At 55.5% G+C, this 27,144-nt stretch overlaps 6 protein-coding genes and 1 non-coding gene across 7 annotated transcripts in view; 3 read left to right on the top strand and 4 right to left on the bottom strand.

The window, feature by feature from the left end:
- Positions 1-300: 300 nt before the first annotated feature.
- Positions 301-2,074, top strand: BO70DRAFT_377746 (DUF3176 domain-containing protein; the record flags this gene model as incomplete). The annotated part of the gene is made up of 2 exons (XM_025545219.1): positions 301-746; positions 799-2,074. 2 exons carry the CDS (start codon positions 301-303, stop codon positions 2,072-2,074), a joined length of 1,722 nt encoding a protein of 573 aa, XP_025401706.1.
- Positions 2,075-2,483: 409 nt separating this feature from the next.
- Positions 2,484-3,659, bottom strand: BO70DRAFT_359651 (ferritin-like domain-containing protein). The gene is made up of 2 exons (XM_025542582.1): positions 3,556-3,659; positions 2,484-3,451 (listed from the first exon to the last, which is right to left on the bottom strand). Exons 1-2 carry the CDS (start codon positions 3,619-3,621, stop codon positions 2,591-2,593), a joined length of 927 nt encoding a protein of 308 aa, XP_025401705.1. The 5' UTR covers positions 3,622-3,659; the 3' UTR covers positions 2,484-2,590.
- Positions 3,660-5,006: 1,347 nt separating this feature from the next.
- On the top strand, positions 5,007-5,078 carry BO70DRAFT_t94. Its single transcript has one exon. It is a non-coding gene; the product is annotated as a tRNA-Cys (tRNA).
- A 991-nt stretch (positions 5,079-6,069) lies between these two features.
- On the top strand, positions 6,070-7,800 carry BO70DRAFT_393890 (penicillin-binding protein; the record flags this gene model as incomplete). The annotated part of the gene is made up of 3 exons (XM_025546418.1): positions 6,070-6,204; positions 6,272-7,254; positions 7,308-7,800. 3 exons carry the CDS (start codon positions 6,070-6,072, stop codon positions 7,798-7,800), a joined length of 1,611 nt encoding a protein of 536 aa, XP_025401704.1.
- Positions 7,801-8,035: 235 nt separating this feature from the next.
- On the bottom strand, positions 8,036-9,902 carry BO70DRAFT_286302 (PLP-dependent transferase; the record flags this gene model as incomplete). Its single annotated transcript, XM_025539197.1, has 3 exons — positions 8,036-8,627; positions 8,701-9,617; positions 9,732-9,902. 3 exons carry the CDS (start codon positions 9,900-9,902, stop codon positions 8,036-8,038), a joined length of 1,680 nt encoding a protein of 559 aa, XP_025401703.1.
- A 649-nt stretch (positions 9,903-10,551) lies between these two features.
- On the bottom strand, positions 10,552-12,395 carry BO70DRAFT_419711 (MDR family MFS transporter; the record flags this gene model as incomplete). The annotated part of the gene is made up of 4 exons (XM_025547491.1): positions 10,552-11,265; positions 11,358-11,787; positions 11,852-12,231; positions 12,309-12,395. The coding sequence occupies 4 exons, from the start codon at positions 12,393-12,395 to the stop codon at positions 10,552-10,554; spliced, it is 1,611 nt and encodes a 536-aa protein (XP_025401702.1).
- Positions 12,396-14,302: 1,907 nt separating this feature from the next.
- BO70DRAFT_419708 (acetyl-CoA synthetase-like protein) overlaps positions 14,303-27,144 on the bottom strand; it is a gene marked incomplete at both ends in the record, with an annotated part of 28,960 nt that continues 16,118 nt past the window's right edge. Inside the window, 4 exons of the mRNA XM_025547490.1 lie at positions 14,303-17,725; positions 17,791-20,439; positions 20,520-22,409; positions 22,480-27,102. Coding sequence (XP_025401701.1) covers positions 14,303-17,725; positions 17,791-20,439; positions 20,520-22,409; positions 22,480-27,102 — 12,585 coding nt within the window. The remainder of the gene's footprint in view (positions 17,726-17,790; positions 20,440-20,519; positions 22,410-22,479; positions 27,103-27,144) is intronic.

The following is a 27,144-nucleotide window of genomic DNA, read 5'->3' as shown; positions in this document are numbered from 1 at the left end:
GCCGCAGCCACAAAAAACATGCCGATTCTTTCCCCGAGCCGTTGGTTGATTCTTCAGGCTAAACCCGATGTTGAAGGCCGGGTGTTTCAGAGTGCCCCAAAATGACTTCAGTCGCCTCTTTTCTCTCCGCCAGTCCACACGTGCGAATTGCCTCAACCAGGAGGCATCGTCGCCAAGATGTAGATGATCCTTCGGAGGGTGAACGCTTTCTCCCCTGAATCCTGGGGGTTTCCCCCCTCGATTGTTCTTCGTGGCCCTTGTGTGCTTCACAATCAACGCCCCCGGCCTGCAGCAGCCAGCATGAACCACCTCAGGAATGAATCCGATCTGGGCTACCGGAAGGTCGACGACTCTACGGAGGGCGCACCACGCCCACGTCCACTGTCGTCGTCGAACCCACTGCTGCTGCGTCCCCGGACCCCGGGAGCCTGGGGTGCGGGCTGGACCTGGGAGATTGTCAGCTGTGTCATTGCCGTGGCCGCCCTCATCGCCATCATCGCCATCCTGTACAACTACGACGGCAAGCCCATGCCCGACTGGCCCTATGGCATCACCCTCAACGCCCTGGTCTCGCTGCTGGTCACGGTCATGAAGGCCGCCATGGTCTTTCCCATCACCGAGGGCCTGTCTCAGCTCAAATGGTCATGGTTCAACGAAAGCAACAAACTAAGTGATCTCTCACTCTTGGACGCGGCCAGCCGGGGCGCCGTCAGTGCCACTTTCGTCCTGTTCAAATTTGTCCCTCGGTAGCTGTCCCCATTCCTGACTCCCACGCCCTAGCAGGCTAACCCATATCAGCCACCTGGTGTCCATCGGGTGCTTCATCCTCGTGGTCGCAGCGGCCATTGCTCCGTTCGTCCAGCAAGTCCTCACCACCAAGCCCCAACCTATACAGACCCCCGACCAATCGTCCATCCGCGTCTGCAACACCAGCACCTACGTCGACTACGCCGAGGGAGCCGGCCCCGGAATGAACAAAGCGCCCCTATCCACCATGGGCGCCATCTACACGGGCCTGTTCCAAAGCGAGGGCCCGAACAGCGACTCGGTCGCCATCACCTGTCCCACGGGAAACTGCACCTTCGCCCCCTACCAGTCGCTAGGGTTCTGCAGCCGCTGCGCCAACATCACATCCGACCTCACACTCGCCCCATCATCAACCGACAGCACCACGGAGACCTACAGCTACAACCTGACCAACGGGCTCAGCTTCACCACCTCCTATAGCTCAATGTACCTGATGAACGCCACGACGGACCTCGACCTCATCCAGCTCACCACCGACGGACTGCCCGTCATCCTCAACTTCACTGCCATCAGCGCCGCAGGCTATGGCGTCCCCCCACAGGTCAGCGCCACCGAATGCGCCCTCTACTTCTGCACGAAGACCTACGAAGCCAGCGTCCAGCGGGGCTCCTTCAACGAGACCCTCACGTCCACCGCCACAACCACCAACTCCTCCTCCACCGACGTCACATCGAACATCTTCCTCACCCCCCAAACCTGCTACACCAACGGCACCCAAACCTCAAACACATCCGCCTGCACCTACGACGTCTCCTGGCTCAGCCAACTCGCCATGTCCAACTCCATCAGCCCCCTCCTCCAAGGCACCGGCTCCCTCTTCGTCAGTAACCGCCCCTCCTGGTCCTCCGACACCATCGAAGCCGCCTACGGCACATACGGGAACTACACCGACCTCAACACCATGTTCGACTCCCTCGCCTCTTCCCTGACCATGCACGCCCGCTCGAGTGTCTGCGCCGCCTCCATCACAGGCACCACTTGGACTGTCGAATCTTTCGTCCACGTGCAGTGGCCTTGGCTTACCCTTCCCGTCGTGCTGCTGGTCCTGACTCTCGTGTTCCTGGTGACGACCGTGATTCGTACCCGGAACCAGTTCATCTGGAAGTCGTCGCCCCTGGCCCTGCTGTTCTCGGATCTGGCGGTCGAGGCTCCGCATGCGTTTGAGCGCAGTCCTGATTTGAGTCTTATGGAGGAGGCGTCTAGGAGGATGACTGTGTTTTTGGAGACGACGGCGGGGGGCGCCAAGTTGAAGGCCGTGCTGGGGTGAGAGGGGTGATGATGGTTGGGTGGGTTTACTCTAATAGGGGGGCCATGTACAGTGTAAGATAATAACAGTAACATAGATAATAATCAGATGCGATCGAGTAATTGCGGATAGAGAGAAGACGTTTCCGGGTATACGCGACGGCAAGAACCACCACGTGGGTACACAAATGCTGAATCTATTTTGAGTACGCCATCCGAGGTTTCATCTGGTATCCCGCCAGATAGGGTTTGGTCCGGTTCGACCCTCCTCCTGCATAAGTGCACAGCAGTCACCACGAGAAGAACCTCTGATCCTAAGTTTCTACCGCATTTCATCTCTCTTTACTGCCTCATACATTCAAGAGAACCTTTGAGAAGCAATGCATCTTCATTGTAACATGAAACAAGTAAAGTAAAGTACAGATGAATTCCAACGTGCTAAGTACAGACAGACAAACATGATATTAAGAACATTACACATGACCGCCACCCCCCCTTTGATCCAGAGGATCGACCTATCAATTGCAGAGAGTATCCTCTAGATCAGCAAGGTCAACTCCGACGGCTGCTCCAGCAGAATCACCGGCAGAGACAGCACACTCTCCTCGGTGGGCGCGCCCTCCTCATCAGTCACCACGAAGATGATCACGCCGGCCTTGGGATCGAACTCGGCGGGAATGGTCGACTTCTTCGAGGTCACGTCGAACGGCACGCTGATGTTGTTCACCCCGTGGAAGTAGACGACGTAGTACTCCTTGTCGTCCTCGAAGGCAGGGGTCCCGTCAATAAATTCGAGCTGGATCTCGGCGCCCGGCGCGGCAGTCGTCCCGTTGCGCACGAAATCGGTCCAGGGCAGATTGGGCTTGGGGTTGGGGTACACGGGGTTCAGGCTGGGGCAGGAGCCGGAGGTGAGGAACAGGGTCGTCAGCTCGAGGATGTGGTTCGGGTAGGGGTATGTGGTGTCCGCGGGCCCGGAGAAGGGCGAGACCCCCCACACGTCGATCAGCGACCAGGCGTTATGGCGCGACTCGATCTGTCCGATGGCGACGAGGGCAGACCGCGTGTCGTTGGTGACGGCCTGGCGCACCAGCCCCGTCAGGAACGCCATGCTGGACACCTCGAGGTACGTCTGCAGGGCCAGGTACTCCGTCACGCTGTTCCCGAAGTCGTAGTCGTAGCTGCAGGGGCCCGGCTTGACGGACGCGTCGGTGATCAAGTCCTGGAAGATGCGCACATGGCCGGCCTCGTTGTCGCGGATCTCCGTGATGCGCTGGTACGTGTTGTTGGGGAAGCCCGCGGCCGTGAAGTTCTCGGCGGAGAAGGCCTCCACGCCCTGCTGGTAGAAGCTGTAGATGCCCCATTCGGCGGCCAGCAGGTTCTGGAAGAGGATGTCGTCGTCCTGGGGCGGGCCGGGGTTTGTCGCGTTGATAGCGTGGGTGTATTTGGACGCGAGGGGGTCGTTTTGCCCGCGTAGGTGGTGAACAGTGAGGATTCTCCGGGCACGGCGGAGGCCTTGTTGGTGGTGGGGAGCGCCAGGGAGGTGGCGGCAAGGGCGAGGAGGAGGTACATGATTGTGATTGTTTTCGGGAAAGCAGGGGAGGATTGAGAGTGGTGGTTGGTTGTAGGAGATGAGGTTGTATGAAAGTGAGGGGGAGGTGAAGAGAATGGGGTTTATATAGACATGTCTGCACCCAGCGCAATGTAGTCCCAGTTCGGAAAGCGAGATGCGGCAAGATCTGATGGGGTTCACAGCCCCAATCTGCAATGGCGAGACCGCGATGAACCTAACCCTCTTCACCATGGATCGACGGTAGCTGCCCCAGCCAGACGGCCGACTGTCCCGGCCGTCTCCACTGTGCGGTGTACAAGGCTCTACAAGCTGTACCCGAAGGTCGATCGCAAGGCTTAAACAGACCCGAAAGCCAAAGACACGGCCAGATGATCATGGTGGAAATACTTTCACAAGATAGTACTGCTCCTGCTACCACCACCACCAAAACAAGCAAAACACGTTGGGGGACCATGACGTGGCTGAAGCTGTTGCCATCGTCAAGGCAGGCAGATATTGCTCTATAGCTACTACTCTGCTGTTTCCATTGGACATCACGGCAGCGCATTCATGTTCCTGGGCTTTTGCCCTGCATCCTTGGCGGATGTCGAGCTTGGGGGCTGAGCTGAGAGCGAAGCAGACTATTGGCCGACTCGTTTGGCCCTTGGGGTCTGTGGAGTGTGGACTGGAAGGATCCATCCCAGTGGAGTCGCGAACAGTGACCCGTCCCCCCAGGATCGTCGGTGCAGTTACTTCATGGAGTAGGCGAGATGCTATGACATAGTTAGCTAAAAACATCAGAAAAATTCACCATCTTAGGCTGTCACTCCAGTAATTATCGTCAGTAATGGCGAGGCTTTTTCCCATATCGCCTTGTTCTACTCCGTAGGCGTGGCGCTAACTGGCGCTTATCCCAACAAAAACAATCGGTTCGAGCCTTCGGTCGCTGCATTCGCGTAAACTTGGGTTGGACTTGTGGTTTTATTTTCTGGGTTGCGGGACAACATTGCCGCATGAATAATCCGGGTATTGTTGCAGCAACCCAAATGCAATGCTGCTATGTGATCTCGGACATGCTGTGTCAGGCTTGATGCGTGGTATCTCCAAAGTGCAACATTAGTATACTACTACTGCTGCTGCTGCTGCTCGGGCACGCATACGTTACGGGAGTTCAGGAACAACAAATACTGAGATCGGCTGTGCCCAACATATATACCTAAAATTGGTCAAATGGACTTGATATTGGCTGTAGTTCTAAACCATTCTTCCATCCATACCCGGATAATCCATTAGTATCTGTTCACAAACCATGATTTAGTGGGAAACGATGGAGGATATTGTTTGTGGACAATATTGCTCACCCGCTCTGTATAGATAGTCTTTCTTGACCAATATCTCCCATCAAGGATCGGTAGCTCAGTGGCAGAGCGCAGGATTGCAGATCCCGAGGTCACGCGTTCAATCCGCGTTCGGTCCTATGATATTTTGTTTTTTTGGAACTTTGTGGGGTGGATGGCCCCTTGGCTAGGGGATTGGGATTACCCGACGGCTTTTTGTGGGTCTTCTTGATCGGAGTGGTGAATAATAATTCAATGTCCGGCAGAGCTTTCCTTTGCCCGTGGGTCTAGATGTTTGCCGGAACCATAAATGATATATATACTAGTATATTGTATCTGTCCCCAAACACAGTTTACATGCAACGAACGGAATGCCTCGGAAACCCTGCTTGTGCCACAACTCCGAAATTTATCTTAAAAATCAGAAGAAAAGCTTTCCATCATTCCAGCCTAGTGACGACAGAAAAGACCATCAAAGTGGTGGATTCTCTGGAGGAAGTCCGCGAGGCCGCGGAGCCCTCGTGTTACTACGCCATCGATGCAACATCGCAAACAGCCCGTCGTCTTTAAGACCAACAGCCCGGATTTGAGAACGTGCGGGGTCCCCGTGAGTCGCCAAACCCCGGTCTTGCCCTGAGCATTTATCAGAAGGAAGTGCGTGATGCCACTATCTGCACCCTGGCTGATCGGAACCTCGTGCCTAGTCCCTCGCCTTCCTACTTTGAGATCGTAAATGATAACAAGATTGATTCAATTACCAGACCAGAGCCAGTACAGACAGACCTGATGAAATGGCCAACAGTAGACTTGGTTATCATGTCACGAGTGAGTGAGATTGAGTATGGCTTGTCTTCGCCGCGGACTCAGTCTGTCGTTCTACCATCACCCGTTCCTGATCGGACAATCCACCTCTGTCAATCTAAGACAATGACTTCTTGCACGATGCGTGGCTAGCCCGAGTTGGAGTTGCTGTAGCAGCCGTTGGCGACTGGTGTCATCATAGACAGACACACCTAGATCCCCTCATCGTGTGCGAATGCGACCATCCATGGAGTATATAAGTTGGCATGCTATCATTCGGGTTCACTTTAACCCTATGTGTCTGGGAGTTAAATCTTGACAGATATCAAAATGAGTACAGTCAAAGACAGTCCTGAGACCCCCCTTGACGGAGATTTCGAGAAGAATGTCCACGAGACCTTGGAATACTGGAAGATCCCCGGGATGGCAGTCGCCGTCGTCGATGGGGATACCACATGGACCCAGGTAGGTAGATATCCTACCACTGGCGAAAGACCGCAGGCTAACCGGTTCATTCCAAAAAAACGAAAAGGGATATGGCACTGCCGATCTCGCATCGTCCACCGACGTCGAATCGAACACCCTGTTCTACGGAGGAAGCACCACCAAAGCGTTCACCGCCGCCATAATGGCCATGCTGGTCGAGGACAATGACAAGTACCCCGGAGTGCAATGGACTACGCCCGTGAATGAGTTGATCCGCGAGGACTTCGTTCTGGACAACCACTGGACGACGGCAAACGTCACCATTGAGGATATCCTGTCCCATCGGACCGGAATGCCGGGCCATAACTTCTCGCTTGGAGCTGTGTATGCTGACAAGCAGGCCACTGTTCAAGATGTGGTGAGGAGCTTGCGCTTCCTCCCGTCTACCGCACCCCCACGCACGACCTACCAGTACAATAACGCCATGTATATCGTGGCGTCGCATCTTATCCAAACAGTCATGGGCGATGACCTCGGCTCTATCTTTCAAAAGCACATCTGGGACCCTCTCGGGATGAGCAGCACGTATTTCCGCCTGGATGATGCACTTGCCAGTCAAAAGCCCTTGGCAAAGGGCTATGCCTTCGCCGAGGGCAAGTATGAAGCGGTGGAGTGGAAGAACAGGCCGGAAATCTCCGGCGCCGGTGCCATTATCAGCACTGTGGAAGACTACGCGAAATGGATCTACGCACTACTGAATCAGAGCGGGTTGCCTCTTTCCTCGGAGGGCTACGGAACACTCTGGACCGCGAGAGCACTCATTCCAAATTCCGAGCCGTTTTTGGCCCCGATGGCGTATGCCCTTGGATGGGACCGTTACATCTACCAGGGAGTGGAGATCATCACTCACGATGGGGGGATAGAGGGATTCGGAGCCGAGATTGTGATGATCCCCGCGCTTAAATTTGGGGTCATCACCATGGCTAACTCGACCTATTCGTCCAACTATGGGGGAACATGCCTGGCGTATGAGCTTATCGATTCGAAGCTGGGCATCGCTGCGGGGGACAGATTTGACTGGAAACAAAAGTGTGTCTTGTCATTCCTCTTGCTCTCCAACAAACTGACTAAATCGGGAGCAGATATGTCGATATCGTCGACCAAATGGACGCTTACAATGCAGACGCGGTCCAAATCTTCTACCCCGATCTCCCGTCTCCTCCTCTACCGGGGCCGACTCTCGCTATCGAAGCATACTCCGGCACCTACTGGCATGATGCCTACGGTCGGCTCGATCTCTCCATAGATGGCACCGGCACAAAGCTCCACGCGGACCGAACTAATTGTACCAATACCTGCTCTCTTACATTCGAGAACGTCACGGGAAACTACTTTATTATTAGGCTGCTTGTAGTTGGAGCCGAGACCGTCCTTCCAGCTGAGTTTTCGGTTGACCCGGACGGGAAGCCAAGGTCTGTCGGTATAGGGTGGGAGCCAACGATGGGGATAGAGAAGAAGATTTGGATGCGCAAGGTCGATGGTGATGATACCGTTGGGCTGCATCGCGCCCTGCCGTACAAGCCATCCAGAACTCCCCAGCTGCCGGAGTTTTTGACTGGCCACCTTTTTGTCTAGGCGTGGAGGCGGTGCAGATGATTCGACCAAGCTATACGGAGTACATGTCGTTTGATTCAAGGCTGGTCGATCTGGAAGACCGTCAGTAGATGTGTGTCGGTTGATGAAGCAGAAACAGTCTCAGGATTCTAGCTAGCAATGAAGTTTATCAAAGACGGACACCGATTTACATGATGCTGTAGTTAGCACGTGGTTGAACCCCGATCTGCTCTAGCTAAACAATGATCCAGGACCACTACGGGGCCACATGGCCCTTAGCCCTATACACCAGCGTCGCAGCGTCTAGCGCGGTGTTGATGCGGTGCAGGACCTCATCAGGCTCCTCCAACCCCACGGCAAACCGGATGATAGTATCATTCGTGCCATTGACCAACGCCTGCTTCTTCCCGGCCTGCCCCGTCATCTGCATATACGGCGACGCGATGCAGACATCCGCGCCAAAAGAGAGGCCCTTGCAGACGTGTAAGTGGTCAAAGAAGACGGACGCGCTTGCGATGTCGGCGAACTCCATCGTGAAGACGCCTCCATACCCCGGGCGAGGCATCTCAGACGAGGGAGCACGCATCTGACGCTCATAGTTCGGACGGGATGCGCACACGGACGGGTGGAAAATGCGGGTCAATGGGCTCGCGGGATCCGAGACGAGAGGCAAAAGCTGGGTGACCAGGTGTTGCGTTGTCTTGTTGACTCGATCCATGCGAGGGAGGAAGTTCCGGCTGTTGGATTCTAGTCGGATCGCATCTTCGACGAAGAGGTTGTTCTCGTATGTGGCGGATATCTGCTTGTGCAGGGCGGCGTAGTGTGGAGAATTCGGATTCAGAATGACGCTGTATGCCGGCAGAGGAGAGTATCAGTCACCGTGTCTGTAGGTTGGCGCCTGGGTCTTTGACTTGACTTGACTTGACTTGCCTTCCTGCCATTACGTCGGCATATCCGCTGAAGTATTTGGACAGCGAGGAGACGATAATGTCCGCCACTCCCAACAGATCCAAGTTGGCGAAGCTGGCAATGCTGTCGTCCACTACTACAGGAATGCCATGTTGGTCCGCCAGCCGACGTATCCGCTGCAAATTGACCGTCTGCAGTGTGAGGTTACTGGGACATTCACACCAGATTGCTTGCACCGCGCGAGCTTCCCCGGATCCCAGCTCCAGCTGGGCAGCAAGATGATTCAAGTCGGCCTCCGTTCCTAGGTTGTAGGACCTTAACCCCTGACCTTCCGCTTGCAGGATACTGAGGGTCGGCCCATACAGGAGGCCGGCATTCACGGACTCCCCGGTTCGCCAGGCCAGAATGGACTGATGCACGTGGTAGATGGCTGCCATGCCGGAAGCATATAAGAAGACATCGGAGGGGGCGACCTGCTTGGTGATCCGAGGATCACTCGACCAGTGTCTCACATGGCCAGCAATTCTACAACGGAGTTTCTCGTACACAGAATGGGTGTCGGGAGGGGCGGTGGCGGTGGTAGGAGCAGTGAATGGGTGGATCCGAGGTCGAGAACTGGACCGCAGGCATCGCTGTGCCAACCTTGATGATATCCCTGGCCCCGCGCGTTGCCAAAACGCATGAGCATCCCGACAAGCCGCACTGGGGTAGAGGACGGCATAAAGGGTTGATCCAGACGAGTGAGCAGCGTGATGGTCACGACACAAGAACCCACTGAAGTCCACCACGTACACCCGGATCGAATCGGCGAGGGTTGGCCGATCCGTGGCCTGCGCGAGATGGAGGATATACTGTTTGCAGGAAAGCGCCGTCCGGGCACCAGAGAACAATAGAAGGGAAGCATCGGTGCATTCTTTGTCGTCGCGGACCTTGGCCAGAATTGCGGAACTGAGCTTGAAGGACAAACACATCATCATCGTCAGTATCAGGGCCAATCCGGGTGGCCCCAGCTGAACGAGATCAAAGAAAGCCAAGGGCCTTACCAGACGGATATCAGGGTGCACAATGGACCGTGGATAGCCGTGGTTCATCTGCGCCTTTCCCTGCCCAAAATCGACCATGTCCGCCCATGTTGGGATTTGGACCAACAGACTGTTTGCACGATCACCATATGGCTCTCCCAGCCGGAGATCCTGCGGTACTGTCACTGTCATCTGGGGCGAGGCCGAGAAGGTCTGCTGAAGCAAGCTGACGGTGAACAAATGGTCGTCTCCGACTGTCAGGGACTGGCCTCTCTGTGCTGATTATAGGTGATACGTGTTCTGAGCCTGGAGGCTCGGAAGTCTAGTCTAGTCTCTTGCCAATAGCCTCGCGTTTATAGCTGGGAGCCTGCTTTCAAAGCGCACCTGGAGTCAGGATTGATTGGCATATGGACTGCCGGTGGTTGGTAGCACCAACCAGCTCCATGAGAGATCGTCCTGCATGAGAAGACGAGGTGGCAGGTCTCCTGATTGAGCTACTTCAGCGTCCCTCGCATACCAGGGGGTTTCGCCCTTACTCCTGCGTCTGTTCCCCGATCCCAAGATGATCAAGCCAGTAGCAGTTCTGCTGGAATGGATCTACAGTGGAATTAGCCTGCGCATAGACCAGATCCCGGAAACTTGACTGTTACACTGGCGGCTGATGGTGACGTGACATCCATATCATAGACGTTACTGTTCAACCGAAGCCTACTACTACTCAGCTATTACTACTACTGTACGACCTTCAGGCCTGTAACGTAACGGTCCACCAATTTGGGAGTCTCAAGATAGCGTAGCTCAGAACACACATGGGGGATGCAAGGTATACACCCACGCCCTTCTATTGCTTACACGTCTTCTCTTCTGTCGCAGGTGGTGCAGGGGTATCACTGTCGCGCGACTCTTCCTCCTTCTCCTCCTCTGCCGCATCTTTCTTGCCAGGGACTCGCTTCCACTGCATGGAGGCCGACCCAAGAAGCGACAGCGCACACATGGCCACCCCGACGTAAAAGGTCTGCGAGACAGCCTTGCTATACGCCCCAAGAACAGACGGCAAAAGCTCCGATGGAACGCGATCGCGGAGCAGCGTCGCCCCTTCTTCAACGAGGGAGGGGTCCACGGACGGGGCGCTGCGATGCAAATTGGCCACCAGCCGGTTGTGGAAAACTGTCTGTCCAATGGACAGAGCGACCGAGCTGGACAGCATCTGCAGGAAGCAGAGCATCGCAATGGCCGTGACTACATCGTCCGGGGCGCAAACCACGGACGGCACGACCATGGCGTTCTGCGATCCAAGCCCGATGCCCAGACTCAGCACCACTTGGTACCCCAGGATGCTTGCGAGGCTGGAGGACGGATGCAGGGAGCTCAGGATGCCGGCGCCAGCGACGGCCATTAGGGAGGATATAATCAGAAAGGGCGTGTAGTATCCGACGAAAGTGACTAAGACCCCGCCAGCTAGAGATGCAATCACCACCCCTAACTGGGTGGGTAAGATTGAAAGACCTGACTTGGAGGCCGAGAACCCCTTGATGGCTTGGAGCCAAATTGGCAGCTATGTCAAGGTGACGAAGTCGTTAAGCCATGTTGCGGAGATTCCAGCTAGGGAAAAGGGGGGGGGGGGGGGGATCCAGGTCGAGAACATACATAGTACACAAAGACAAACAACCCCCCACTGTTACCAACAATATAGCCGATAAGACCCAGGATATTCCGATTTGAAACCAGGCGAGGGGGGAGTGTCGCTTTACCCTGAGGGGCGCGAATCTGAACGCCGGCAAAGACGATCAGCAAGATGGCGGACAGGATGAAGAGAAGGATGATCCTCCAATTGTCCCAGGCATACTGTGACCCTCCCCATTCCAGGGCTAGCAGAAGCGTGACGATCCCAGGAATAAAGAACGCCGAGCCCAGAAGATCCATGGACTGAAGTTTTTCCCTCCAGCTGAGATGTCCCGACGGGGGTTGGTTAGCCGACAGAAAGAAAATGATGCCCAGGATGGTGATTGCTCCGATGGGCAGATTGAGATAGAAACACCATCGCCACGAGGCATGGTCCGTCAGCAAACCCCCAATCCTGTTCGTCACACGGCATTAGCCCCCGATCTATGTGGATTATGGTTGCACGGAGATGAGCTCACAATGGCCCCGACACGCTGACTAGCCCATGGACACACCCCAGACAGCCCAGGTAGATCGGCCGCTTTCGCACAGGAATGGTGTTGGTCACGATCACGACAGCGCCGGCGTTGATGCTGCCAGCGCCCAGTCCTGAGATGCTGCGGCCCGCAATCAGGGCACCCGAGCTGGGAGACACTCCGCAGACCAGAGATCCGATCTCGAATATCGCCACCCCGATCAGGAACACCCACTTGGCTGGGTACATCGTGTACATCTTCCCCCAGGCCATCTGGGTTGCTGTAAACACGAACAGATACGAACTTCCGTACCACCCGACATCGTTCAGGGAATGAAACTGATCTGTGATACGCGGGATGGCCGTCGCGAGAACCGTTTCGTCCTGCGAGAGGAGTGACAATATGTGTGTGAGCAGCCAGAGTCTTCGATTCGGGGAGCAAGCACAAAAAAGCCACATACCAAAGAGACGCACAAAAGTGTGAGGCAAAGACTGATTGTCACGAGTAATGACTGTCGGAACGAAGGGTAAACGGATTCGTCCTCCATGGCCGGCGAGCGTAGATGCCAGTTTCTGGCCGATCGGTTGCGAGACTTTGGGAGACGGAATGGCGAGATTTCGTTGGGACTATGTCCATCACTTGCTTCATGGTCGTCCAGGTCCAGTGGAAGGAATATGGGGCATGGTATGCGGGAATGAGGCGTCCCAGGCAAGGAGTAATCGAGACAAAATAGAACCTTGGCGTGGGCTTAGGGTTTGAGATGCCACGTCTTCCGGCCCGGGTGGGCATAAGGCCGGGGATTACAAGGCCAGGAACGTTTAAAGTGGACCCCGAGGGGCATTGGACCATTATAAATAGAGGACGATGCATTGAGACTCAGTGGATCTTAATCGGCGGATCAAACATCCTAGGCAAGGGAGGTAGGCAAGGGATGCAATTGCGGGATCTGCCAGCGGAACGGGAACCAAATATCCCCGGGGTATTTGGTGAATACACCATGATGTCTATACCTTGCTTGACAATCGATTGCAGGCTGGGGAAATGAAGTATTCCGGTCAAGTCTCACATCAAAGGCCGATGGACTGATGGATCGAGCTGTCTTGTCCTGACAATCGTTCAAAACCATCCAAATAGGCGGCGACGTCGCAGACCAGGTTGCAGGGGCATCTATAGGTGGTATCGAGCGAAAGGAAGGCTCCGACTACCTTGGTGAGGAAGTTCAAAGGCAATGGGCCATAACTCGCGTTTAACACATGAAAGGACAAACAAACGGAGAAATGCCTACTGGTATGCCGCGGAATAGACTAGACCTTCAATACAGTAAGCCCAATCAAGGAGTATTCTTCATTCATAATACATCATAAAAAATACTTCTCTGAAATTCTTAATGTCAACTTCGCGCAGTCTTTCGACGTCAAGCCTCGGGTCATCCCGGTCAGACTCAGATCGATGGACCCTCTACCAGGGCAAGGAAATATGCAACACGCTAGTAGACACTTCATAATCAGTGGTAGACTACTAAGATCTTATATTATAACCGTTATATCTATATTGTTGAAAGAACCCCACAAAAAACAATAACATTCATAATAAACATAGTTCTAATACCTAGTGCGGGAAGTGACACAATACACACACACCGGGGAGTGCTACATACACACCCTCTCATCAACCCGCCTTCCTAATTAGGAACATCCCGGATGTGCATGCATCACCTATACATATTCTTTCACAGAGTGCAGACTATTATATTATTCCCTACTCCGTAGTTGTCGATAAAAGGCAACTGCACAGCTGCATCATCGACGATTGGTGATAATATAGGTAGGTGTTGAAGACCGGCGTCGCGTCGCTTATATAAAATACAACCCAGCCCTCTAAATACCTGCGCGAATTTTGTCAGACGGAAGAGCCAAGTGAGGTGAGTCATTTGATGCTTTCCCCTACAATCCTTACATGAACTTGGCCCTTGCAGAGCCTGTAAACTAGAAAGACAGGGTGGAGGCCTAGCGACGGGACTCCGAGTTTCTGTCAGTGGCGCAGCTGAAAAGTCTGCGAGAAACAGAGAGATACAGGGGGCTGGTGGGCCCAAAAATGCAGACTGGGTTGTATTCATGGAGTCAAAAGAGAGGGAGACGGCGAATGGATACTATCTATAGTACCTAATGGATACCACTTGGCGTATTAGCTCATATGCTGGATATTTGATGATGACGAACCGATGTCGGGCAATGGTTTATTAACCGTGATGGAAAGTATTACAACCACTCCGGATAGCCATAGTATAGACCCGCTAGTGCTCTGTCCCTAAAGTATGTCATAGTTTTATAACCTCAAAATTGATTACTCTCTGCACTAAAAGAGCCAAACAAGTAGTACTAGACCTAGATTACAGAAAATCGGAAAGAAAACAAAACAAGACAAGACAACAAACAAACATAATTCTGGATCCGTTTAAACATTCTCAACATGCAAACACAAGGCCTTGAGCATGGCATCCAGAGTATCCTGGGTGTATACCTTAGAGCTCGCCGACACCGATATCTCCCAGGCTTCTTCCACCGGCTTCGCCAGAATAAAGAGGAAATCGCTGTCCACGGACCGGTTCCGCTGCTCCCACGGTGCAAGTGTACTGCCTATCCCCTGGATTTCCGTACCCTTGTCATGCTCCAGGTTGTCGAGGTTCTGGAACTGAACAACCAGGTCGGGAGCGCGCGAGTCCTCGGGCCAAGTGGTGCTGTGGGCGGCGATGTCGCTGAACTGGCTCGTCTCAAAAGACATGCCCTGGATGTGTTGGTCGTGGACGCTGGCCAGCTGCTCCTCTAGTGGCTGGTCGGGTTCGATCTGCACGCGGACGGGGATGGTGTTGACACATGGCCCGGCGACGTTTTGGAGGGCGATTGGTAAGGAGGAACGGCCGGAGACAATGGTCCCAAAGACCACGTCGCTGACGCCTGTCATCTGTGCCAGCATGCGAGCACAGAGGGTGGTAAAGACCGTTGCCGACGTGAATCCCGGTTGATCTGACGGGGCAGGCACAGCGGTCTTGGATTGAACCAGCCGGCCACGGGGCTGGTTTGGCAGACAGTGGCCATCGGCTATGGAGAGGTGTCTGGTCCGGGTGATGGACGAGCCTTGCAAGAGCGTGCGCCAGTAGGGATACGCGGCCTCTTGCTGCTTTTGCATGTGGCGGATATAGCCCGAAAACTTCGGGGCTGGGGGTGGTGTCTGGCCCTCATAGAAGGCCGCAAAGACGGAGAAGATGACAGGCAGACTGTAGCCGTCGTACTGAGCGTGAGAGAGCCGGATGGTGAATCGCACTCGACCGTCTGCGGTGGAGGTGATGAAGAACCGCGTGAACGACCGGCCCAGGCTCAGCGACTCATGTAGATCACAGCTGTAGGCTTCTTCGCATGCTGCTGCCAGATCCCCTTCGGTGTGTTGCATGGTAATCTCGGGCTCCACGTTGTTGAGCACGACTTGCAATAGACGACCTTGATCAAGAATGAAAACGGTGCGAAGGATGTCGAGATGGTGCCACATATCCAGACAGCTGCGGCGGACGCGTGCGATGTCCACCCCCTGAGGAAGGTCCATGTAGATGTACTCGATCTCCCCCCGATGTGCATTCACTGCAAAGGATGCGTAGATGCTCTGGAGGTCCGTGGTGGGATAGACGTCGGCGATGTGGTGCTGTGGGCAGTCCAGGAGCGGACTGAGACCAGCTGTCACGTAGTCCGAGGTAGAACCGGCAGGGAGAAGGGAGAAGGGAGAAGGATCAAGGTAGGTGACCTGGTCCTCACGAGCGAGGAGAGCCAGATCGCAGAGACGGGGCTTGCGGAAGATGTCGGCCACGGCCACGGCCAGACCATCCTCGCTCGCACGTTGGCCCAGGCGGATCGCCGCAATCGAATCCCCGCCAATGCGGAAGAAACTGTCATCGGCAGCGATGGCACTGACATCGAGCCCCAGGACTGCCGCCCAAAGCTGTTGGAGCCGCCGCTCCATAGCGGTGGTAGGGGGCCGCTGCCTGCCGCGCGAGGGTTGCATCTCGGCCAGTTCGGTCAGGGTGTATGATGCCCCGGTACGGGCCAGGCGTCCGCGGTCCGTCTTGCCGGTCACTGTCATTGGAATTTCAGAGACGGGGATGTATGCATTGGGGATCATGTAGTGGGGGAGGTTCTCCGAGAGATACACATCCAGCCCGCTTGTATAGCCCGCCAGAGCCTCTCGAATGCGGTCAACAGGGCCTGTGGCCATCTGCCCTAGGCCAAGATAGACGACCAGCATCTTGCTGCCGCTTCCGCGCGGAGTAATAACCCCAGCCACGACGGTGGGATCGCCGGTGGCGGACGAGATGCGCGCGATGCCCTCGCGGATCTGGTACTCGATTTCTCCCAGCTCCACGCGCTGGCCGCGGATCTTGACCTGCGAGTCCTTGCGTCCAATATAAACAAGCGCGCCATCATCGGTGTAGCGGACCAGGTCGCCGGTGCGATACAGCCGGCCGCCACGCCCCAGCTGTCCAGCATACCCGGAGCGCAGCCAGCGGGGATTCTCGACAAAGCTCTCGGCCGTTCGTTCGGGGAGGCCCAGGTATCCAAGCCCAATGAGGGGCCCTTCCAGCCAGAGCTCTCCGATACCACCAACTGGAACCAGCTGATCGGTGTTATCGGGATCCACAATCCAAGTGTTGCAGGCAGAAGCCGCCCCGAGATTGGGCTCATACAAGAGGTCCAGCGGGATGCGATTCACCGTGACGCATGCAGGACACTCGGATGGCCCGTAGGTGTTGATGATCTCGTTGGTGTGAGGAGCCCACCGCATGATATCGGCCTGCGACAGGGGCTCCCCAATTAGAGCCAGGGTATTCAGGTGCGGCACCGCAGCAGGGTTGAGCAGACGAGCGACACTGGGTGTGAGAGTAACACAGTTGATTCTTAATTGTGTCATGGCCTTTTCAATCCCTTCCCGGCGCTGGGAGTCAGATGGGACACAGAGACAGCCACCAGCAACCAAAGTACGGAGCAGGTTGGACCAAGCCACGTCCCACGCGTAGGACACAAAATCAAAGACGCGGACGTGAGGCCCGAATGAGAGGGCCTCCTGCTGCTGGACCAGGGCGCTGCTCATGTTTGCATGCGTGATCATGACTCCCTTGGGAATCCCCGTGCTGCCGGATGTGAAAGTCACGTATAATCGGTCAGATGGATCGACCTTGGGGAGCGTCGTGCCTCGACTGGGGATCGTCAGCCCTGAGAGCAACCTTTGGCCGACAGTAATCACTCGGGGGGCACCAAGTCGACCCGCCTTCTCGCTGGTTGCTTCCGAGCAGAGAATCACCGCGGGCTCCGTTTGCTTTGCGATTGTGCGCAATCGTTCTTCTGGCAGGCTCGCGTCCATGGAGACTGAAGCACCACCGGCTTTCATCACAGCGAGCATGGCCACCGGCATCCACATGGATTTTTCAAAGCAGAGAGGAACCACCGTGTCCGAACAGACTCCAGAAGCCACCAAATGATGGGCCAGGCATGTTGATAAGCTATCTAGCTGCCCGTACGACAACTCGCCATCCCATGCGCAGATTGCGTCGGCATCGGGCTGCTCCTTCACCTTGTTGGCAATCAGACCGTGCACTGGAACGTTGATTGTGGGCGGGACGGAGGCGTTCCAGCTCCAGATAGTCTGCTGGTCATGGCCCGTTGACAGATTCACCTGGGAGGGCTTCTTGAAGGGAGTGTGGATGATTTCCCGGACCGCTTGAAGCAGGGACTCCACTATGCCGCTTGCCTGTTGCTCCGATAACAGGGACTTGTAATAGCTGAACGTCATTGCTGTTTCCTGGTCCCCCAGACCAATATTCATCATGATATCATACTGGAAATCACCAGGTTAGGGGAAAGCTGTCCACAAATGCATGTGTAAGGGATGGGAATACGTACCTCTGTTGGATCGTTACCGTCTTGCTCCTCAAGACAGAGACCACGTTCTTCACTCTTGCTGCTCTTCTTCAGATCCATACCTTGCACCGAGATGACGCTATTAAATAGAGGCTCGGCTGGCCCGTCCGAAGAGTGAGCGGCCTGCGCCACAGAGCGATGCTGGTGCTTGAGACTGTCCAGATAATCCGCCTGGCTTTGCTTCATGATATCCATCAGAGTGACCCCCTCTCCTAGCCTAACTCGGCTGACCAGCATGTTAATAAACGGCCCGATTATCCTGTCTGCATTGTCAATAGGGACATCACGACCGGATACTAGATAGCCAAAGCACACTGTCTCCGACCCAACAAAGCACCGGAGAATGAGGGCCCATGCGAGGTAAAAGACGTTGGAGGCGGTCAGCTCGTTCGTCTTGAGAAAAACTTGAAGACTGGTATTCGTGTCTTGATCGAGCATATGATGTATGGAGCCTCTTGGATTCTCCCCCACGTCCTGGCCATTCGCTGCCAGTGTTGGGAAAATGCAGGGATGAACGCCGTCGAGATACCGTCGCCAGTAGTCTATCCCCACCTCCGCGGGTATTGCTTGAATGTGCCTGATGTAATCGCTGTACGAAGGACCCGGCATAGTCGGGAGGGTTTCAGTGTATGCGGCTTGAAGGTCTCGCTTGAGTAGAGCAGTCGAAGTGGCATCCGTGATTGCATGGTTCATTTCGAGGTCACAGAAGACCTCGCCGGAGGGTGCCTGGCTGAGGACGAAAGAGTGAAGCTTGTGTCCTTTCCGCTGTCTTTGCTCCCAGTAAGAGTCAAGAGCCGCGATGGGATCTGTCGCCTCCGGACCAGATATCACATGTATCTCGGGCTCGCTGGCTTTCAAGACAAGCTGATCTTGCACGCTGTTGGGAGAAAGGCCATCGATGAACCGGGTCCGAAGGACGGGATGTCGTGCAACGACCCTCATCCAGGCACGGGCTAGTCGTTCAGGATTGGGAGGCAATGCAGACTCGGAGGACCGGGCCTTCCATCGAATGCGCGTCCAATACACGCCAGGGTTCTTCGCTTGGCTCAGCAAGATACCGTGCTGAATCGGCGAGCAAGGGTAGATATCCTCAACTTGACCATACGAGACTCCGAGCTGTGGAAGACTATATCCAACGAGAGTCTGCAAGGCTGGCTCTGTCAGGCGCATAAGTGGGAAATCACATCGTGTATAGCTTGGCTGGCGCTGCATCAAGACTTCCGAAGCCGTTCGTAGAGCATGCTGACAGTGGGCCACCCAGTCCTCAAGGTTACGCAAGTGCTTTGTATGACGACTGAACAAGAAGCTAAACTCCAGACAGCCCTGGGACACCGATGCAGAAACCTCAATCAGGGCAAAGCGCTGCATCCGCTCGTCAACATCCGACATGCTGCCTGAGGGCAAGGCGGTTGGCTGAAGCAGGGAACTGTCTTTTTCAAACTGCTGGTAGAGTCCCAAGTAGTTGAATGTGATCTCGGGCAGACCGTAGGCCCCAAATGCCTTCTTTCCAGCAGGGTTCAAGTAGCGGGATGCAAAGTATGGCCATCCGTTTCCTGGCACTAGACGTCGGTTATCTTTCGTATGGCGGATGATATCAGGTAGAGTATCATCCGGTCCCATCGAGGTTACGGTCGGAAGCATAGTAGTGAACCAGCCAACTGTTCTTGATAGGTCGATCGCGGCATCCCATGGCTCGCGCCCATGCCCTTCGCTGAACACTGTAGGAGGCGCCCTATCCCGAAACACTTGAGTGAAGGAGTATATCAAAGCACCCTGTAGAATCTCGACCGGCTGGGTATCAAATGACTTATTGGCAGGCCCCAAGAGGATATCTGTGACGTTCTTGCTCACTGTGAAGCTGCGGTGGATGGCGTTGCCAAAGGTGTTGCGTTCAGGATCAATTCCCCAGTAACCCTGCTGCGGAGGAGGAATCTCAACGGGCAACGCCGTTTCGGGAGTGAGGCAGTCTCGAGCATGGTCGGCCTGAAGTTGACACCATGCCTGGAAGGGCATCGGCGTGAAAGACGAAGAGGCTTTTGCTGTCAGGTGGTCCTCCATGTCCGCGAGAATGATTCTCCAGGATACCAGATCGACCGCCAAGTGATGCGCCACCAGGTACAGATATTGATCACCGCTGTCGCGAATCTGGAGCAGATCCCCAGAGAAGACCGGTCCAGATTCCAGATCAAGGGCGACTTGGCTGGCATCCAACAGCGGCGAGGCCTCGGCCAGAGAGGACTCGACGTGTTCGCAGTACCGGTAGCAACCGGGGGTGTAGGGCTTGATATGCTGCGTCCAATGTCCGCCCTGATCCGAGGCAAACCGTGCCCTCAGCATAGGATGTTGAGTCACAATCAAGTCCAGGGCTCGCCGCACATCCTCAGCCCGCACCTGACGGGTGATGCGCAGGAAGAAACTCTGGTTAAAATGATTGCACTTGCGGCGCACCACGTTGACGAACATCTGCTGAACGGGAGCAAGTTCGAATGGCTCGTCTTCTCGGGTCTCCCAGGTGGTTTTCATCCGCCCCTGCACAGATGCTGCACTTGGAGCCAGTCGGGAGATTGTCTTCAGCTTGAAGATATCAGGAACGGCGATACGGAAGCCTGCTGAGCGCAGCTTGGCCGATAGCTGCATCGCTGTGATTGAGTCGCCCCGAGGGAAAAGAAACTATCGTGCATCCCAATGAGTTCTTGACTGATATTGAGGACCTCTGCCCAGAGCTGCTGGAGGAGCTTCTCGAGGTCTGTCTGGGGAGCCTGCTGCTCGCCTTCCTGGGGGGGTTGGATTTGAGCTAACTGTTCCATTGTAAGCGATGATCCTAATTCATGCAGCTGCTTTCGATCGATCTTTCCCGTCGTAGTGACTGGAATCTCTGCAACGGGGAGGTACATGCTAGGGACCATATACTGCGGGATTCGGGCAGAGAGGGAGTCCGTGAGGCCTTGGGTGAGGGGCCGCAATGCTGCATGGACGCTGTCTAGAGGGGAATGGATAGTCTCTCCAACCGCGAGATAGGCGACGAGCATGGCATTGCTGCTGCCCTGGGGCTTGACAACGTCGGCCACGACTCCGGTTGTTCCCGACAGATGAGCCTGGAGATGATGCTCCACTTCTTGCAATTCAACACGCTGCCCGCGGACTTTGACCTGGTTATCCTTGCGTCCTAGGAAGAGAATACTGCCATCAAAACAGTAGCGGACAAGATCCCCAGTTCGGTACAACCGGCCTTGACGACCAGGAACACCAGGACCTCCTCGGAGGAGCCATGCAGGGTTGTCTATAAAACTGGCGGCAGTCTTTTCGTCCTGATCAAGATAGCCCAGGCCCACCAGGGGCCCTTCCAGCCACAGCTCTCCCACAGTGCCCACCGGGGCCAGGCGCTCTCCATCCGATACGCTGACAATCCAGGTGTTCGAACCAAGCCCCCGCCCTATCTTGCCGAAGTCCCGATGTCCGGACTGCTCAGGGACTGTGTCCATGACGGCGGCAACCGTACACTCGGCGGGACCATACGCAACACGAAGGTCAACCCAAGGTGCCCAGACAGCGATGTCGTGCTGGGACATGGCCTCGCCGCCCAGGATCAAGGCCTTGAGCGTCTTGCATTGATCCGGGTCCACTGTACGGGCCATCGACGGGGTAAATTGGGCATGGGTCACTTTCATCGCCTGCATGGCCTCGACAGGGTTGTCCCGGCGCATGGCTTCGGAGGGGATGCACAAACATGCCCCAGCGGCCAGCGTGTGGAGTAGGTTCGACCAGGAAACATCAAAGGCATACGAGACAAAGTCAAAGACGCGCGAATCGGGGTCCAGTGCGAGCAGGTCCGTTTGATGCACAATGGCACTGGCAAAGTTGGCATGGCTGATGACTGCTCCCTTGGGTGTGCCGGTACTGCCAGATGTAAAGACGGTATAGAGAGGACTTGATGGGGAGACTGTCGGCAGGCAGGACGACGTGGGAGGTGCGATTTGGGAAAAGAATGCCTGGTCAATCGCCAACACGGCCTTCGTGTCTGCCAGTTGCTGGACGGTCTTGCGATTTGCGACGGATGTCACGAGAAGATCCGGCTGCACCAGGTCCACAATCGCCTGCAGGCGCTTCTCTGGCTGGGTCATATCCATGGCCACGCATGCAGCGCCTGTCTTCATCACTGCCAGTGCAGCTACCGGCATCCACATGGACTTCTCGAAACATAGAGGGATGGCTGTATTCTGCCGGACCCCTAGATCTATAAGATACCGGGCCAGTCGGGTGGACAGAAGGTCCAACTCTTGATATGTAAGCGCGCCATCCCATGCATGGATTGCCGGGGAATCAGGGCTATCACAGGCTTTTTGTCCAATCATATCATGAACACACGCCTGTACGGTTTCCGGGACTGTTCGATTCCAGGTCCACAGACTCTGGAGGTCTTCCTTGCTGATCACATTGACAGCCTGGACCGTTTGATCCGGAGCACGTATGACATCAGCGACAACCTGAACAAAAAGACCTGCAAGGCTTTGACCCCCTTGGTCGGACAAGGTGACGGCCATGTAGTCGAATGCAATCTCCGTCTCCTCCTCATCGTGGGAGATAGCAACGGCAATGTCGTACTGTGGGACCGGGTCAGCTATGGAGAGCAAAGGGGAATCGTGACCACGACAAGAAGAACAAAACACATACCTCTGGCGAATCCAGCCCTGTCTGATCCGTCACTATGATATCATGCTCGTCCGGTTCGCCGGAAGTAGCACCGCCCTGGACCGATATGCCGGTATTGAATAGGCCCCGACCGGACGTCCCAGAAAGCTGCAGGATCTTGCTGAGAGGCGTAGATTGATACTGCAGGGCGGCGAGATAGTCTTCCTGGACCTTCTGCATGGCCGATCGCACCGATGCCCCAGTCCTGAATTCCAGAACACAGACAAGCATGTTAATGAGCGGACCAACAATCCTATCGACCCCTGGGACAGGGACATCGCGCCCGGACGTAAGATAGCCGAAACACACTGTGTCTAAGCCAGTGTAGGCGCGAAGAAGAAGCCCCCAAGCCAGGTAGAACACGTTCGAGGGTGTAACTGCGTGCTGCTGGCAGAAGACACGCAGGGCTTGATGAGTGGCCGCGTCCAACGAGATGGATAGCGCCCGGCGGGCGTTCGAGCCGTCTGTGACATCCGGCTGGCCGAGGGCCGGAAAGTGACAGGGCTGAGCGTTGTCAAGATATGTCTGCCAGAAGCGTTGTCCTTCAACAAGGGACAGCCCCTGCAGGTGCTCAATATACGCTTGGTAGGCCGGCGCGGGTGTGGCAGGCAGTGAGCCAGTATATGCCGCACAGATCTCCTGCCTCAAAAGGGCTAGAGAATACGCATCGACCATCGCATGGTTGAGCTCCAAGTCGCAGAACACGACTCCAGACGCTGTTTGCGTCAGCACCAGGGAATGCTGCGGGGTGTCTCTTCTGCTCGACAGATCGGTGTGCCATTGACGCCCAGTGACTGGCTCTGCGAGCTGATGCAGCTCGGCATGGAGGACCTCGACGTCCACCGGAAAGTCCTTGAGGACCACCTGGTCCTTCACCTGGCCGGATCCGATACCGTCAATAAATATCGTGCGTAAAATCGAGTGACGGTTCACGACCATCTGCCAGGCCCGCCTCAACCGATCGAGATCGACTGGCGACGTGCCTGTTGACTGCACCGTCCACCGCACTCGAGTCCAATAGAGCTCAGGGCTCTTGGCCTGGCTCATGATGATGCCCTCCTGAATCGGCGCACAGGGGTAGATGTCTTCGATCTGGCCGTAGGAAAGACCCACAGCCGGGAGGACCCTATTGAGAAGCTCGTCGAGACCCTGGTCGGTGAGAGAGAGCAGGGGAAAGTCGCAGATGGTATAGCTTGGGCTCTGCAACAGAAGTTCTTCCGCTGCCGCTTTGAGTGAGGATTCTGTCTTGCTGATCCATTCAAGTATCCTGTCTTGTCCTTTCATCTCCCTGTTGTATAGGAACTCGAACTTCAGCTGACCCTGCACAACAGATGCTGCGACGTCGATCAGGGCAAACCGCGAGAGAGTCGCCGCAGCAGCAGGGGGCGCTGTGACCGCAATATCACACTGCTGGAACAGGGAATCGGGCCGCTCCAGCTGCTGATATAAGCCCATGTAATTAAAAATAATCTCCACAGGGCCCTTGATCTGGAAGGCCTGCCGTCCATCAGTATTCAGGTACCGCGAGGTGAAATAGGACCACCCGTTGCGTGGTGTCTGCCGGCGTGTATCCTTCACACGGCGCACCACCTCTGGAAGACTGTGGTTTTGCGTAATCGAAGCTGCCACAGGGAAGATGGTGGTAAACCAGCCAACAGTTCTGGACAGGTCAATGCCCGAGTCCCAGGCTTCTCGACCATGCCCCTCGGTGAAGAGAGGCGGTGCTTCGCGGTCCTGGAATGTCTGTGCAAACGCATACAGCAGGGCTGCGTGGAGGATCTCAACCGGCTGCGTATCAAAGGCCGAGTTGGCCGTGCCCATGAGAATGTCGGTCAGGCGCTTGTTCATCGTGAAGCTGCCTCGACCGGAATCGCTCAGGGTGTTTGCATCGTGCCCAGGGACCAGTCCCCAGTACTCATGCCGGGGCGGACTGACCTTAAAAGGCAGCGCGATCTTTGGAGGCAAATGGTCTCGCGCATAGTTCGCCTGCAGTTGACTCCATGATTGGAATGAGAATGGAGGGAATCCGGTGATTGTGCCCGAGCGGATGAACTCCTCCAGATCGCCCAGCAGAATTCTCCATGAGACAAGGTCCACCACGAGATGATGGGCTGTCATGAAGAGATACTGCCCATCGTGGCTCGAATCAATCAGTTCCACGGCCAGGATGGGACCCTGGACAATATCCAGCAACTCCTGGCTGCTATGGAGGAGGGGCTCCATATCTTGCAGCGTGGTGATGTGGTGGCTGCGGAATGTATAGCAGCCAGCTGAATCGTTTACAATCTTCTGCTGCCAGACGCCGTCCGCGCTTTGCACGAACCGAGCCCGGAGCATGGAATGGCGTGCTGCCAAAACTCCAATCGCCTTCTGGAGCTCGTTGGGATTCAGGGAGCGGGAAACGCGGACCAGGAAGGACTGGTTAAACAGGTTCTTGCCCTTGTCCTGCGAGGCAAAGAATAGCTGCTGGATCGGGGACAGCTCGAACAAGCTGTTGGGGACTTCCGGGAGCTGCACGGAGGTGCTCGCTGTCTGCCTTGCATTGCTTGCCAGTTGTGCGACGGTCTTGTGCTTGAATATATCGCCCACCGTGATATAGAGAAGGCTGGATTGGGACTTGGCCGACAGCTGCATCGCGGTAATGGAATCACCGCCGAGCGAGAAGAAGCTGTCGTCCATGCCTACTAGGCTCTGGTCCATATTCAGCACTTCAGCAAACAGTCTCTGCAGCCCCAGCTCCCCCGGAGACGATACAGGGCGCCATTTGCCCTCAGAGGTCTGAAGGCCAGCCCATTCAGCCAGAGTGCGACTGGATGCCATGGTTGCGAGTTTGCTGCGGTCAGCCTTTCCATTGGTAGTCGTGGGGATCTCCGCCACGGGGATGTAGATGCTCGGCCTCATATAGGTCGGCAGGCTCTCTTCCAAGGCCGGGTTGATGATCCCAGTGTACCTGCTGAGAGATTTGCGCACAATTTCCACAGAGCCCGTGGCCGGCTCACCCAGAGCCAGATAAGCTGCCAGAATTGCCTTCTTGCTTCCTTGAGGGGTGACGACCGCTGCTACCACAGGGACTGCTGGTGCTGCGGCGCTGTTTAGCATGGCTTGCTCAATATATTTCTCTACCTCTTCCAACTCCACCCTTTGACCGTGGATCTTGATCTGGTTATCCTTTCTCCCAATATAAACAATCGAACCGTCGGGTGTATACCGGGCCAAGTCTCCAGTCCGATAAAGCCGTCCCTGTCGGCCAGGGCCATGGGCCCCTCCTGCTCCTTGGAGCAACCATCGCGGGTTCTCGATGAACGCGGCTGCTGTTCGTTCGGGGTCGTGAAGATAGCCACGTCCCACTAGTGGACCTTCCAGCCAGAGCTCACCCGTGCAGCCCACTGGGGCTAATTGGTCGGGTCGACTAGGGTCAACAATCCACGTGGTGCAGCCACCCCCCTTTCCGATGGAGGGCATGGACAATGCTGAGTCGAGGTGTGCGAATATCACCCATACGGCGGCCTCAGCAGGGCCGTACGCGTTGATCAGATGGACGTGCCGGCTCCACTGCTCCATATCCGCTCGCGATACGGCTTCTCCACTCAAGACGAGGGTTTGGAGGAGCGGCACATTGGAAGGGTTCAGAAGACGCGCAACAGATGGAGTAAGATGCGCGTAGTTTACCTCCATCCGACGCATTGCGGCACTGATATCTCCGCGGCGTTCCGACTCTTCAGGCACGCAGACGCAGCCACCAGCCGCAAGGGTGTGAAGGATTGTACCCCAGGAGACATCGAATGCATATGAAGCGAATTCAAGTACCCTCGACGCGACAGAAAGTTTCAAGATGCGCTTTTGGTGAGTAATCGCGGTGCTGAGGTTCGAATGGCTGATGGCCACACCCTTTGGCACGCCTGTACTCCCAGAGGTGAATACCAGGTATAGGCTGCTGGCAGGGTCAACCGGGGGTAACAGAGCATTGCACGGCGTGGCCAGCTGGGCCAAACTGGCGTCATCCACCCGGACAACATGGCAGGATGCAAAAGCTGCCGCGCTGTTGCTATTTCCGGCCGAAGTCAAAATGAGACAAGGCTGGACTTGATCGATGATACTTCGTAGTCTCCCTGCAGGCTGACCAGGATCCAAGCCCACCATGGTTCCACCAGCCTTCATGACCGCCAGACTGGCAACCGACATCCACCGCGACTTCTCAAAGAGCAACGGGACATTAACCCCTGGCCCAACACCCAGTTGTCGGATGTGGCATGCCAGCTGCGTGGACAGATCGTTGAGTTGCTTATACGTGAGATTACCATCCCACGCGCAGATGGCAGCCGCCGCTGGTTGTTTCTCTGCCTGCTCTATGATAAGTTCATGAACACACCAGTCCAGAGGCGTTGCTACGGCGGCATTCCACTGCCAGATCGATTGCAGGTCTTGCTTGCTGATGAAATTGGCTTCCTGGGCCGTCTGGTCCGCGTGCTGAACAATATGTGAGACGGCGTGCAAGAACAGGTCGATGGCACTCTTTGCATAGCGGTCAGATATCACCGATTCGTTAAAGGTAAAGTTGCATCCGGTGTCCTCGTCTCCGACGCCAATGTTTATCATGATATCATACTGAGTCTCGCATTAGCGCAGTCACACAAAGGAAAAAGTCTT

The sequence above is a fragment of the Aspergillus heteromorphus genome, assembly GCF_003184545.1.
Source record: "Aspergillus heteromorphus CBS 117.55 chromosome Unknown BO70scaffold_5, whole genome shotgun sequence".
In the NCBI taxonomy this organism is placed as follows: Eukaryota; Fungi; Ascomycota; class Eurotiomycetes; order Eurotiales; family Aspergillaceae; genus Aspergillus; species Aspergillus heteromorphus.
The sequence above is the reverse complement of the archived record's forward strand: the minus strand, read 5'-3'. Positions and strand labels throughout refer to the sequence as shown.